Genomic DNA, 13,854 nt, shown 5'->3' with positions numbered 1-13,854 from the left:
ACAAAATAATCAAAACTGAAAACAAAAAAAAAACATGTTAAACAATGCAAAGTACAAAAACTAGATTGACTTAAAACTTGAAAGCAAAACACATAAGTAATGCACACACAAAAACAAGAAGAGAGAGAGAGAGAGAGAGAGAGAGAAAAGTGATAGAATCACTTGGAGCCCTTTTCCTTCCACACCTTGGAAGAACCTTTCCTTTGATTAAACCCTTGAACCGGCGGTGAGGGGGAAGAGTTAAAACCGTTCAAGTTTGAAAGGAACATAAGGGCTTTGAGAAGATCTCCAAGGGGAGCAAGAGAGGATTGAAGCTGATTCTGGCTTCCAGATGCTATCATGTCGTTGCTCTGTTGAGTGGAAAGCCACTTATAGCAATTTGGTCGAGTATGACCGGCAACTCCACAATGATGACAGAGATGCTGCTTCTTTTGTTTAGGCTTTTGAGAGTTAGCCTTCTTAGCCCTAGGGTTCTTAACTTCCTTCTTATCTTGCTTAGGGGTTGCTCCTAAGATAGATTTTCCTTTGTCTAAGTTCTCACTAGCTAAAACAGTTTTGATATTATTGTTCTCAATTTCAACATTATTGCTAGGAGGAACAAAAACAGTATTACTAGTAGAAGCAGTATTAGAGGAAGAGAAACCATACCCTAAACTTGTTCGATCAGAAGCAGATTTCTGAAGACTAAGCATCTCATCAAGCTTTGCACTTGAAGTTCTCTCCAATTAAGCTCTGACTTGAAACAGCTCCGCTTCAAGCTTCTTGGTCTTCTCAGCCAAGAAATTTTTCTCGTACTTCAATGCTCCAATAGTCTGATTAGCCTCATCAAACTTTGTGGACTGCTCTTCACGATCAAGTTCCACATCACTGAGCTTCTTGGTGGTTAGCCTGTAAAGTTTCTCATGTTTCTCAAAAAGCTTGTATAATTTCTAATAGGCTGTATGGATATCATCTTGATCATCCATCTTCTCAAACTTAGATTCCACCAATTCCTCTTCTTTAACCACATCTTTAACAATCCCATCAGTAGGATTAACAGTGGTAGTGAAGGCATTCAAGATTCCGTCATCCTCATTGTCAAAATCATCCTCAAGTTCGGTGTCGCTCAAAGTAGCAGCAAGTGCCTTGCTCTTCCCAATGCTCTTGAGATATGTAGGACACTCTTGTTTCATATGATTGAAGCCTTGACACCCAAAGCACTTAGGTCCTACGGGAACAGTGTACTGACCACCATCCCTTGTATCCTTCTTCCCTTTGTCTTGGATCTTGAACTGAGAAGAACTGGATTGCCTACGGTCCTTGTCGAAGCCCTTTCCATTGGTATTCTTCATAAACTTCTTGAACTTCTTGGTGATGTAGGACTTCATCTTAGAATCTTCATCATTTGAAAACTCATCTGTCTCACTACTCTTGGCCTTCAGTGCCATGCTCTTGCCTTTACCCATCTTGCCAATCCTAGTCAACCCTAGCTCGTAGGTCTGTAGATTTCCAGCCAACCCTATCAAAGGAATCTTGTCAATGTCCTTTGATTCCTCGATTTCCGTAATCTTAGCATGGAATCTCTCAGGTAAAGATTTGAGCACCTTTCTCACAATCTTAGGTTCAGGAATGGTTTCCCCAAGATTGAAAGCTGAGTTCACTATGTCCTTGAGCTTGGCATAGAACTCATCGAACGACTTATCCTCCTCCATCTTAATCTCTTCAAAGCTTGTAGTGAGCCTCTGAAGCTTTGAATCCTTAACAACCTTTGTTCCCTCATAGGTTGTTTGGAAGATAATCCATGCTTCCTTAGCAGTTTCAGTGGAGGATATATTCTTAAACTTCTCATTGGGACCGCACTAAATAAGGCATTCAATGCTCTGCTATTAAAGTTTGCCGCCTTGATCTTGGCATCATCCTAGTCGGCCGGCGCTTCCTTTGACTTGGTCTAGCCTATCTCAACAGCTTGCCACACTTTCTCATCTAAAGACTGCAAGAAAGCTCTCATACGTACTTTCCAGTATGCATAATTAGTGCCATCAAATAAAGGAGGTATGATTAACGACTGTCCTCTATCCATGACAAACAGGGGTCAATGGATCAACACAGCAAAGATTAAACCCAATTAGAGTATGCCCGCTCTGATACCACTTGATAGGCCAAAAACGAATTGACCCCTTGTGATAAATTAATTGATTAATTAGCCAAGTTTATTAATTAATCAAATTAACATGAAAGCGCGTGTTAGCATAAACAAATCACCAATAAACTAATTATGCATCAAAAAATAAATAACATGGTGATTTGTTTACGAATAGGGAAAACCTAACGGCAAAAATCCCACCGGATGATTTTCAAGTCACCACTCCCGAAATTCCACTATTATCAAAACAAGCGGCTACAAGTAAAGGAATCCCAGTACCTTATACCAACCTATAGTTGAACCCTTACCCCAATACCCAATTGGACTTGTTCTGTAGTGACAATTTCCCTTTTGATGCACGGCTCCTAAGTACGTGACTAACCAAATGCGCGGATCCTAGTACACAACTTCAATCACCAACTAAAGAAGGTTGTTGGCTACAAAGTTCTTTAGTTCATCCAAACGATGAAGATCAAGAAGATGCTTGGTCACAAAACCCTACGGTGCACATACATAGAAACTTCTTCACAAGAATGATGAAATAGGGCAAAACTTTGTCTACGGTTACAAATTGCTTGAACAAACTTTCCTCAATACTTGTGCAACTTGTGTACGCTTTGATGGCCCTTAAAATAATTTTTTTATATGTCTAGGGTTAGAAGAAAAGAAGGCCCAAACACATAATTACAGATTAGAGTCAAAATAGAACTGGAATTCTGTTTTTCATAAAGCTCGACAAATAGCTATCTGTCGATGTGCTGTCGAGCAATTGTCGAGCCTCAGGGCTGGAACAGCTTCTTAAGCTCGATGGATAGCTAACTATCGAGCTTTAATGAACAACATTTCTTCAACTAGAATCTTGGACAGACTTGTATGTCTTCAACACTTGATCTTAAAACACAGTTTCTTGAAGTATTAAACACATCCTAGATCTACCCAAATACAAATAAAGTGCGTTTTGTCAAAGGATAAGCCAATTACATAAAATAGTGACATATGCTCCTAACAAGTGAATCACATATGTCCTAACATGGGTGATAGAGGCCATGTTGTATGCTCACACCTTATTTCAAGGCTAACTAGCAATGATGCCATATGCCTCGCCATTTTCACTATTTCTGACTACCAGGTAAGTCTTTTCACTTATGTCCCACATTTTATTTTTAGCATCTAAATTTCCACATGTTTGCACTCATATGTCAAAGACAATATATATATGCATTTTTCCTAAGATAGCATGGCATAAATCATGGCAAAAATATACACTTATGAAAGTTCCAAAAATAAAATAAATACTAGCACGCATCTCTAGTAGTATTGCTACTAACATTTTGTAGAAAAAAGAAGAGAAGAAGAAAAATAGACATTGACCTCAAGTCTAGAAAGTGTTTTAGAAACAACTGCAGTAGCTCGACCGCATCAAGTAAAAAACTGGTCTCAATCACTGAATAGCCTCTGCACGCAATTTAGGGGTGACAAAATACGAAATCACGTTCTTTATTTGACACCTATCATTGCACTCGAGGTATCCGACAAAGAAGGGGCAGCTGTTAATGCCATATTTTGTCCGTCCTCGATTTGCGTGCCGGACCCCTAAAAATCCAAAAATATAATTTTCTCTCCATGGGGCTGCGAGGACATCCAAAATGATGTGGTGCAACCCATTCGGACATTGGAGCACCCAAAGTGCCTTTTTCGGCCAAAATGACCAAAATGCCCCTAGTCAACCTTAGGTTGACCAAAGGTCAAACAAGATTAAAATTCTCACAAAACAACATTTTTCATAGTTTTATATCAAACCCAAGCCCCATGAATATTTTTGGCAACTTTGATCAAGTTTGACACGGAGTTGACTCTCAATGGGGCCTAAAAACTCTAATTTTGACCCGATCGTCAAAATGAGTTGAAACCACTTCCATTGCAAAGATAATCAAATTATCATTCCAACGACTATTCATGGGTCGAAATCAGAGTTAAAACAGTTGAGATATTGAGAAAACTGTGAAAAGCACATCAACACGCTTCACAAGGTCATAACTCTTGATCCAGCTGTTGGATTTTTAATTTCTTTAGCTTTCTAAATAGTAGACATCTAAAGCTTTCTAGGAACACCAAGAACTGAAAAATAGCCCCCGGCACCCTAGATTCGACCAAAATTGAAAATTTGGGTTTTTGGGAGCTGTTTTGGGCGTTTTTAGGCATTTTTTTTTCTCTCTTTTCTCACCATATTTCTCTCCAAAAAATACAAAAACACATCAAAACTTCTTGATTCTTCTATCGTCTCCAAAAATACAAGTTAGTGTTCATACCCTCTATCTTTCTCTTCTTGGTTTCGTACCTTGGGTTTGAGGTTTATGGGGTATGGATGTAGCTTTTTAGCTACTATCCATACCTCTTTTTCTTTAAAGCTTCATCAAGCTTTTTATCCTTTCTTTTTGCTTGGATAACATGATTTATTGCTTTCTCTAGCATGTTTCTTGCTTTATTTGTGCTTCTAGCTTAAATCTCCTTCATTTTTATGCCTTATGCCATCTTTTATGCTTAGATCTACATCCTTACATACTTATATGTTTAGATCTACATGCTTTATGCTTCTGCCATCTTTTATTCTTAGATCTACATCCTTACATGCTTATATGTTTAGATCTACATGCTTTATGCTTTGTGCCATCTTTTATGCTTAGATCTATGTCCTTACATGCTTATATGTTTAAATAAACATGCTTTTATGCTTTATGCCATGCTTTCTATGCTTAGATCTATTTTTCCCATGTGTTGTTTGGCTAGATCCACCTATTTCTATGCTTGTTTACATGTCTATCTTTCTTTCCTACATGTTTTATGCTTTATGCCGTATTTTTTTATGTTTGGTTCCTCTTTTGCTCTATGTTAATGTTAGGGTTACATGCTCACATACCTAATATCATGTCTATGGTTATGCCCTACTTAGATCCGCATATTTGTATGCATGTTCTATGCTCCTATGCCTATGTCTATGGCTTCATATGCTTTATGCTTGGATTTTTGTTCTTCCATACTTTTACGCTTACACCCACATGCTTAGATATACATTCCCATGCCTACATGCATATTTCTATGCCTATATGTCTAGATCTATGCTGTCACATGCTTGTGTGCTTGGATCTATGTTCTCCGCATGCTTTATGCCATCTTCCATGTGCTTGTGCACTCCATGCCATGTTTGTGTTTGTCATGCCATGTGCTATTGTAGCCCTTTTGTTGCTTTTGTCTTTCTTTCTTGTGTTTTGGCCAAATGGTTAGGATCCAATCTAGACCCTATGGTCTTTATTACCGTTCGCATACCAAGGCCCACATCAAAGGGTTTGGATCACCTTATTTGCATGTCTATGTTTGCTTGCTTCTATGCTTTATACTTGTATTGGCCTCTCTAGTTCTAGGCCTTGCTGCACCTAACGCCCTTAACAGGTTTGTGGTTGTGTGGTTACATCCGACGCCCATGAGGCCTTGTTTGGATGTAACCACTTAGGATGCATCACCATGATGTCGTTTGCTCTGTGCAATTATATGCTTGCCATGCTTGTTTGTGCTCCTGTTGGCTTTGATTGCATTTTTACACGTGTGTTTACATGTTCATGCATGAGTCTTGCCTACTAGTGTGTCGTCCATGCTTCAACACAATGAAGCTATGGACATCTGATCCAAACCTACATTTATCCCTCGCAGTCACCACCTTTTGTTTTCTTTCTTGCGTGTTTGCCTATTTGTCTTCTTTCTTTCTCATTTGTTTATGCATCTTGCTTGTCTTATCTCCTGCCACACGCTATGCTTGCCCTGTCTATCACGCTTATCTGCTTTATGCCTCTTTCATACACTCTTTGCGTATTTTCCTTCCATTGCTTGTCTACTAGTTTCTTGTCTTTGCCTTTGCAAGTACGCACATGGAGTGAGGATGCATGGAGTTAGGGCACGATCTCCTAGGTGCAAGCAAAAAGGGTGCAGGCACAAGCATGTCAATATGAGCCGAGCGGCGATAGTTAGTAGGTTTAGGAGTTTATCCTCTTACATTTGGTTATGTACTCTTTTAAACCCTTTCCTTCTCCTTTTATCTCCTAGATGGTTTCTATTAGGTATATCATGCCGTGTACCATTCGTCCTCATCTCTAGAGTATAGTAATTTTGGGCCATACTCTAGGGATGTAGACATTTACTTTCCTGCTCTGTGTTCTTGCATTGTGTATGATGTATGTATATATATACCTGCCTGCCCCCTTCCGGTGTGATTGTCACAGTCCAGGTCACCTAAGGCAAGCGATGCCTAATCTCTGCTGCGAAAGTAAGGTGACATGTCGCCGGATTTTTACTGTGGAAATCTGGTACTTTGCTCAAACGCCTCATGAAAGCATAGATTGGGACCACCCACTCAAAAGCCAAACCCTAAAGTCCCCATGCATGCAAAGCCCCAAAAGTCAATGCCAAAATCATGTTTTTACTACCAATTTCTGAAAGTTAAGGTTTTATCAAAACAAAGGACTGTTCTTGGACGGGTTGGCGGTGCCTAACACATCCCCCACACGTAACCAAACTTCCGGACCTAAGAATCAAGATTTTTTTCCATCCACATTAGATTAGGAAAAATGACCTTTTTCTCGAATGAGATTGTTCAAAGCTGATAGAGACCGTGGAAGTTAATACTATAGAAGTCCAAGGAATATGGGATGAAAAAGATAAGGTTTTGAAGAATGTGGTGGCTGTGTAGGGGATACTCCCCAAAAGAATGACCAAGCTAAAGAAAGGAATCATAGAGGACAATGTGGCCAATATTACTAGGAGTGGGAAACATTATAAACCATCCTTTTTGGAGAAGGATCATCCTAGTAGGGACATAGGAGAGGGATCCAAACCTATAGACCCTAAAGAGAAAGAGGAAGAAGATCGAGTTTTGACTTAATTGAAGAAGACTCAAGCTCATGTGTCAGTATAGGGCTTGCTTATGGCTTCTTACAAGCATCTTAGTGCTCTCTTGGATGCTTTGAATGGGAAAGAGGGGCCTATAGAAACTACACTACAAGAAGTACTCTCTCTCTCATGGGAGTTGAGGCCCTATCTCATCCTCTTCTTTCCTTTTCCAATGAAGAACTTTCTCTCGATGGAGCCACTCACACTAGACCTCTACAAATCATCATCGAATGCATGGGTGCCAAAGTCCCTATGGTGTTGATTGATAATGGGTCCACATTGAATGTATACCCTTTTAGGACCACCCTCACCATTGGGTTAGAAGTGGAAACAATCATACCTTCTCCTTTGACAGTTGGGGCATGTGATAACACTTCAAGGAAAGTCATGGGTACTTTCAAGGCTCATTGCAAGAATGGCCCAATACACACAATTGTGGAATTTCATGTCATGGACATCACTCGTAACTACAACCTTCTCTTAGAAAGGGCATGGCTTCATCCTATTGGGGCTATTCCCTCTTCTCTACACCAAAACATGAAGATCCCATGGAAGGGAGGAATTGCTGTAATGCTCGATAATGGTGAGATCCTAGCACTAATTTGTGGAATTGAGGAAGGAGAGGTGAGCTCCAAATGAGTGGCTTCGAATTTGTGAACACGATTGATTATGGATTGAAAGATGAAAGGTATACTTCGAATTTGGTCCCATATTGTAGCCAAGAGGTGATTGTAATGATGAAGAACATGGGTATATGCCTGATATGGGTCTTAGAAAAGAAGAAAGAGGGGTGGTTGAATTCCCTAATTTTAAGACTCAACTGACCAAGGAAGGTTTGGGATTCTTTGAAGGCTGTGAAGGAATCAAGAAGAACCTTGATACCCTTAATGGAAACTTTGTGAAGGAAGGAGGAGACTTCCCTCATTGTGGCTTTCCTGAACTTTGGGTAGGTAAGGATGGAAAGGTGTACCTGAGTTGAGAGATATTCTTCAATGAGAAGCTCACCTTCAAGGAGAAACCTATGGTGGTGATCAAGGAAGTTCAAGAAGAAATCGACTAGGTGGATTACATGGATGCTGAAGCAATGGAGACTATAATGAAGATGGAGAGGGACGTGTTCACCATCACTAATGAGGCGCCAAGTAATCCTTCTGCCTTCATCATAGCTATTGTAAGGAAACTTAATAATTGGACTTAGGTTGGGTCTTTTAAAAATGTGGGAAAGAAAGTGTGTAATGCAAGTACCAATGTACTTTTCAACATTTTTAATAAGATGAATTCTAATTTGGCTTATTTTGATGTGTCCCATAATATTGAAATTCTGAACTTAAATGATTCAAATGAATTTGAAAACGAAATTAATAAAAAAATAGAAAAGAAATTGAACCTATGGAACCAACTTTTGAAACTCTTAATTTGGGCAGTGATGAGAATCCACATTTAATTAAAATTGGCTCAACCCTAAATGAAAAAGAAAGAAAAGATCTCAAAGAGTTGTTCACCGAATTTCAAGAGGTGTTTGCATGGTCCTATGAAGATATGCCTGGTATTGATCCCGAGATAGCTTAACATCACATTGACACTTATTCAAGTTAAGGCGTATGAGAACTGAATGGCTTCTAAAGATCAAAGAAGAGGTTACCAAGCAATTGAAGGTAAGGTTCATCAAACTCGTACACCAAGCCAAGTGGATAGCCAATGTCGTGTCCATACCCAAGCAATATGGGAAGGTAAGAATGTGTGTATATTTTAGGGACATGAACAAAGCTTGCCCTAAGGATGACTTCCCTCATCCTTATATAGATGTCTTAATGGATAATACCGCTGATAGTGCCTTGATGTCTTTCATGGATGGTTTGTCGGGATACAACCAAATCAAGATAGCTCCTAGGGATATGACCAAGACTACCTTTACGACAGAATGAGGAATCTATTGTTACACCATGATGCCATTTGGGCACAAGAATGCGGGTGTGACCTACCAAAGAATGGCTACAGCCTTGTTACATGATATTATGCACAATGAGGTAGAAGTGTATGTTGATGATATGATTATGAAATCCAAGGAGAGAGAGGGTCACATCATTAACTTGAGGAAGTTTTTCAAAATGATCAAGGAGTATAGGCTGAGATTGAACCCGCAGAATTGCGCCTTTGGAGTAACCGCAAGGAATTTGTTAGGTTTTTTTTGTAAGTGATAGAGGGATAAAATTTGACCCATCAAAGATCAAATCCATACTAGAAATGCCTCCACACAAGAGCGAGAAAGAGATAAGGGGATTTTTGGCTGATTACAATACATTAGCCGATTCATTGCCAAAGTCACTTCCACTTGTGAGCCCATCTTCAAGCTTCTAAGGAAGAATATACATCATGAATGGAATGACGAATGTCAGAAAGCTTTTGAGCTCATTAAGGAGTATCTCCTCCATCCGCCTATCTTGATACCCCTGATGCATGGGAAACCATTACTCCTCTACCTCTCCATCATAGAAGATGCGGTTGGAAGTATGCTTGCACAAGAAGATGATGATAAGAATGAGAGAGCCATGTACTATTTGAGCAAGGGGTTCCATGATTATGAGACTAGGTACACACCTATAGAAAAATCATGCTTTGCTCTCGTGTGAGTCGTGTAGAAGTTGAGACAGATCATCCTACCTTTCCAGATATGGGTAGTAGCTCAGATGGATCCATTAAAGTACTTGTTTGAGAAACCAACTTTGAGTGGAAGACTGTCGAGATGGTTAATCCTACTAGCCGAATTCGATTTGAAGTGTGTAGTAAGGAAAACTATCAAAGGGAGTATCGTATCAGATTTTTGTGCCGAGAACCCCGTGGAAGGAGAAGATGGTAGAGAAGACTTTACGGATGAGGATATTTTGGATATTGGGCTAGAAGCATGGAAAATTTATTTAGATGGAGCTGTGAACCAATATGGAAATGGGAAAGGAGTACTCTTGATCACTCCTAAATGATCTCACATACCTTTAGCAGTTAAGCTGAAATTTGAGGCAACCAATAACATGACAGAATATGAGGCTTGTATCGCCAGAATGAAAGCTCTCTGAGAATTAGGGGTGAAGGATGCCGAGGTCTTTGGAGATTCGACTTTGGTTATAGCTCAAGCACAAAGTTTTTGGAAAGTGAAGGAGGAGCACTTAAAATCTTATCAGCAATATCTATAGGATTTGACCAAAACTTTTGACAAGATTGAATTCACGATCATCCCTAGAGCTCAGAATCAATTTGCAGATGCCTTAACTACTTTAGCTTCCATGGTTGAAATACCCAAAGGAGTATGGACACGACCCTTAGAGATTGAACAAAGTTATGGGATGGTACACAAAAAGAAGGCCGAAGCTTTAGTCTTGGTTATAGAGGAAGAAGGGGTTCCTTGGTACTACGAAATCAAGAAATTATTAGAATTGGGGGTATATCTGGATGGTGCTGACAAGAGAGAATGTCATTCAATTAGGATGATGGAATTGCAATACATCTTATGCGGAGGGCAACTCTATAGGAGATCCTATGATGGTATGCACCTTTGTTGTCTAAAGAAGGAAGAAGCCGTGAAAGTTATGGAAGAAATTCATCAAGGGATTTGTGGTCCTCATATGAATGGGAGAATGTTAACCAAGAAGATCTAAAGGATAGGGTACTACTGGAACATGATGGAGATCGATTGTGTAGACTTTGTGAAAAGTTTCCACGATTGCCAAACACATGCAAATTTGAATCATGTGCCACCTAATGAGCTATACAGCATGACCTCTTCATGGCCTTTCTCAGTTTGGGGCATAGATGTGATCGGAAGGATAGCTCCTAAGACCTCGAATGGACACAAACACATCCTAGTGGCAACAGACTACTTCACTAAGCGGGTGGAGGCAACCACTTACTCCGTGTTAAAATCAACGCATGTGGCTCAATTCATAGAGAATAACATCATTTGTCGATATGGGGTACCCCAAGAGATTATCTCTGATAATGGTTCTCACTTTAAGGGAGAGGTTATAACAAATATGGAACTGTACAACATTGAGAATCACAAGTCTTCACTATATCAATCACAGACCCATGGGGCCGAAAAAGAAGCTAATAAGAACATTAAGAACATCCTAGCTAAGATGGTAGTGACATACAAAGATTGGGCTGAGAAGCTCCCATTTGCCTTATGGGGTTACAGAATTTCTATCTGTGCATCAATTGTGGTAACCCCCTACTCTTTGGTCTATGGTAGTGAAGTAGTACTTCCCATTGAGGTGGAGATACAATCTTTGAGAGTACTAGCAGAAACCATGGTCCTAGAGGAAGATTGGGTGAAACAAAGATATGAACAATTGACTTTGATAGATGTGAAGAGAGTTAGGACACAATACCATGCACAAAGGTACCAAAAGAGGATTGCTAAAGCATTTAACAAAAAGGTGAGACCTAGAAACCTTAAGGAAGGGGACTTGATTTTAAAAGTGCTTAAAGATGAAGCTTTTAATCGGAGAGGATATATGAAGCCAAGATGGTTAGGTCCTTTATTATCAAGAGATCGTGTCATGGGGTGCTATAAGAATTACAGATTTGGATGGGGAAGAGATGCTTTGCCCAATCAACATGGATTGACTCTGAAGATACCACATTTGATAAGAAAAAAGAAAAAGAAAAAAGTCTGCTAGGTTGAAAACCCGAAAGGGCGGCCTAGGCAAAAGTTAAGGCTAAAGGACCCCGCTAGGTTGAAAACCTAAATGGGCGATCTAGGCAAAAGATAAGGGCAAAGACCATGGGCATGGCGAAAATTCATCAATGGATGCCATGGGCAAAAATTACATGGCATGGGAAAAAGAAAAGAAAAAGAAGAAGAAAAGAAAAATGATTACTATAAGCAAAGATAATAAATGGGTGGTTCTCTCATTACTTAAATTAAAAGATGATAAATTGTTTTTATAGGGGATGTGGAACATTCCAATCTTTATTAAATTCATAGGAAAAGACATGAGAATCATAAAGAACAGAAAAGTAAAATTTGGGGCATATCAAGGTGGTCGGTCAGTCTTTCTTTCTTTTAATTGATTGGGCTTTTGTAAGCTTTCTTAGCTATGTGAACCCACTCCATGACAACCTTTGAGTCATTTCTTATATCCTAAAGTTGGATGGAACAATTGGGGCTTCTCATATGACCATGTTTGGAAAAGAAAAGAGAAGATGGGAAGAAAAAAAAAAGGAAAAGAAAAAAAGAAAGAAAAAAATAATAAAAAAATGAAAATGAGTTCAAAGACGATACAAGGAGCCTCGATGGGTCGAAAACCAAAAGACGATCCATGCAAAACCTAGGCAAAAATTAGGGATTGAGAGAAAACAATTCATTCATTTAACTTGATGGTATGGGAAGGTGCAAGGGAGAAACTAAAGAGACTACTCAAGGCACAATTCAAGAACAAAATATCCAAGAACAAAAAAATGGCACAAAGTTTCCACAAGTTTGTAATTTAAGTACATATCCCAAATAAAAGCATAAATGTAAAAGGTGTTCATAAAATGCATCCCAATGTCTCAAACAAAGTCTAAAAGTGCAAGCTTGTGTGCTAAAAGAAAAGTAATAAAAGCAACATAAGAGAAAGTATGTTATGCTATGATGTGGTGTTTATGTCTGTCTGTCTACAGGATCATCAGAAGCGCCTCTTCCTTAGCTAGTGGCTCGGAGTCAACTAGGCTGAATTTTGAAGGAAATGTTGTTAGAACAAGTGTTTAGATGCAAGAATAGAAAGGAAAAGAGAGAACCCACCGCCCGTGTGCCTTTAGGGAAGAGGTAGCCTGTGACATTTGTGTTGCGTCCAACAGGACGCTCTCGAGCAAAGCCGTCAGGACTGTAGGCATAGACCGACCAAGGTAAGCGAGGGGGATTAATAATGGCACTGGCAGTAGGGCCCTCCTGACACAAGTGTTTCATTTGAGTGTTTCTAATGTACAAGAATGAAGTGATTACTAATTAAAGGAAAATAAAAGGAGAAAGAACACATATTGGAACGATGAGGGAAGGCATGAGACGAGTCCCACTAACTCCTCATAATCTGACTCATCTATGTCCTGATCAGCAAAAGGAATGCCCGGCCTACACTGGTTGTACTCCGCATTCGTCATGGAACAAAAAGCAAGCATGAACATTGGAGGATCCACAGGAATCCAAGGCGTGCCCTCCCCCGTCAACTGGCAACACACCCACTCTGCCAAATAGATCACCCTCGATCCACCACCCTTAAGGATTTGAAAGAGACTAGAAGCAACTATGGTAGCTACCTCCAGGCTTGGGTCCGCTATAGGGGCAACTCTAGCCCAAAGATTCCACATGATCTGTGACAACACATGAAGTTAGAAAAAGAACCTTAAAGAAGCATGCAAATATTGAAAGCAATATGCTTCTAGCTTACATCCTCAAGAGAGAGCCTATCCAGGTGAGCCCGAAGCGGAGTGATCCTCCTCAAGTCCAACTTAACTCTTTTAGCAATGAGATCGTACACCAAGGGCCAACGCTAAAAAAATGGTAGTGTACAAGGTTCAGAAAAGAACAGTTTACAAGATGACAGTGTACAAGATTCAGAAATGGCAGTTTGCAAGATGACAGTTTGCAAGAGGCTATGGTACAGTTTGCAAGATGATAGTTTGCAAGATTCAAATATAGTGCAGTTTACAAGAGATAGATTGGTAGTTTGCAAGATAATAGTTTGTAGGATATGGGTATGAATGCAGGTAGCAAGAATATAGTGCATGGTCTTAACCTATATGGCATGTGGATGTATAAC

The 13,854-nt window shown here is 39.7% G+C and overlaps 1 protein-coding gene across 1 annotated transcript; it reads left to right on the top strand.

The window, feature by feature from the left end:
* The first annotated feature begins 10,734 nt into the window (after nt 1–10,734).
* On the top strand, nt 10,735–12,806 carry LOC115956713. The gene is made up of 2 exons (XM_031075016.1): nt 10,735–11,582; nt 12,719–12,806. Exons 1-2 carry the CDS (start codon nt 10,735–10,737, stop codon nt 12,804–12,806), a joined length of 936 nt encoding a protein of 311 aa, XP_030930876.1.
* Nucleotides 12,807–13,854: the final 1,048 nt, after the last annotated feature.

The sequence above is a fragment of the Quercus lobata genome, chromosome 8, assembly GCF_001633185.2.
Source record: "Quercus lobata isolate SW786 chromosome 8, ValleyOak3.0 Primary Assembly, whole genome shotgun sequence".
Taxonomy (NCBI): Eukaryota; Viridiplantae; Streptophyta; class Magnoliopsida; order Fagales; family Fagaceae; genus Quercus; species Quercus lobata.
This window is presented reverse-complemented; position numbering and strand designations above follow the sequence as displayed.

What these genes read in the sequence shown, in the direction of transcription:
- LOC115956713 (XM_031075016.1), top strand. Translation starts at nt 10,735, where the DNA reads ATGGAGATCGATTGTGTAGACTTTGTGAAAAGTTTCCACGATTGCCAA. An exon ending in GGATATATGAAGCCAAGATG is followed by an intron (nt 11,583 to 12,718) that starts GTTAGGTCCTTT and finishes GTCTGTCTACAG; the next exon opens with GATCATCAGAAGCGCCTCTT.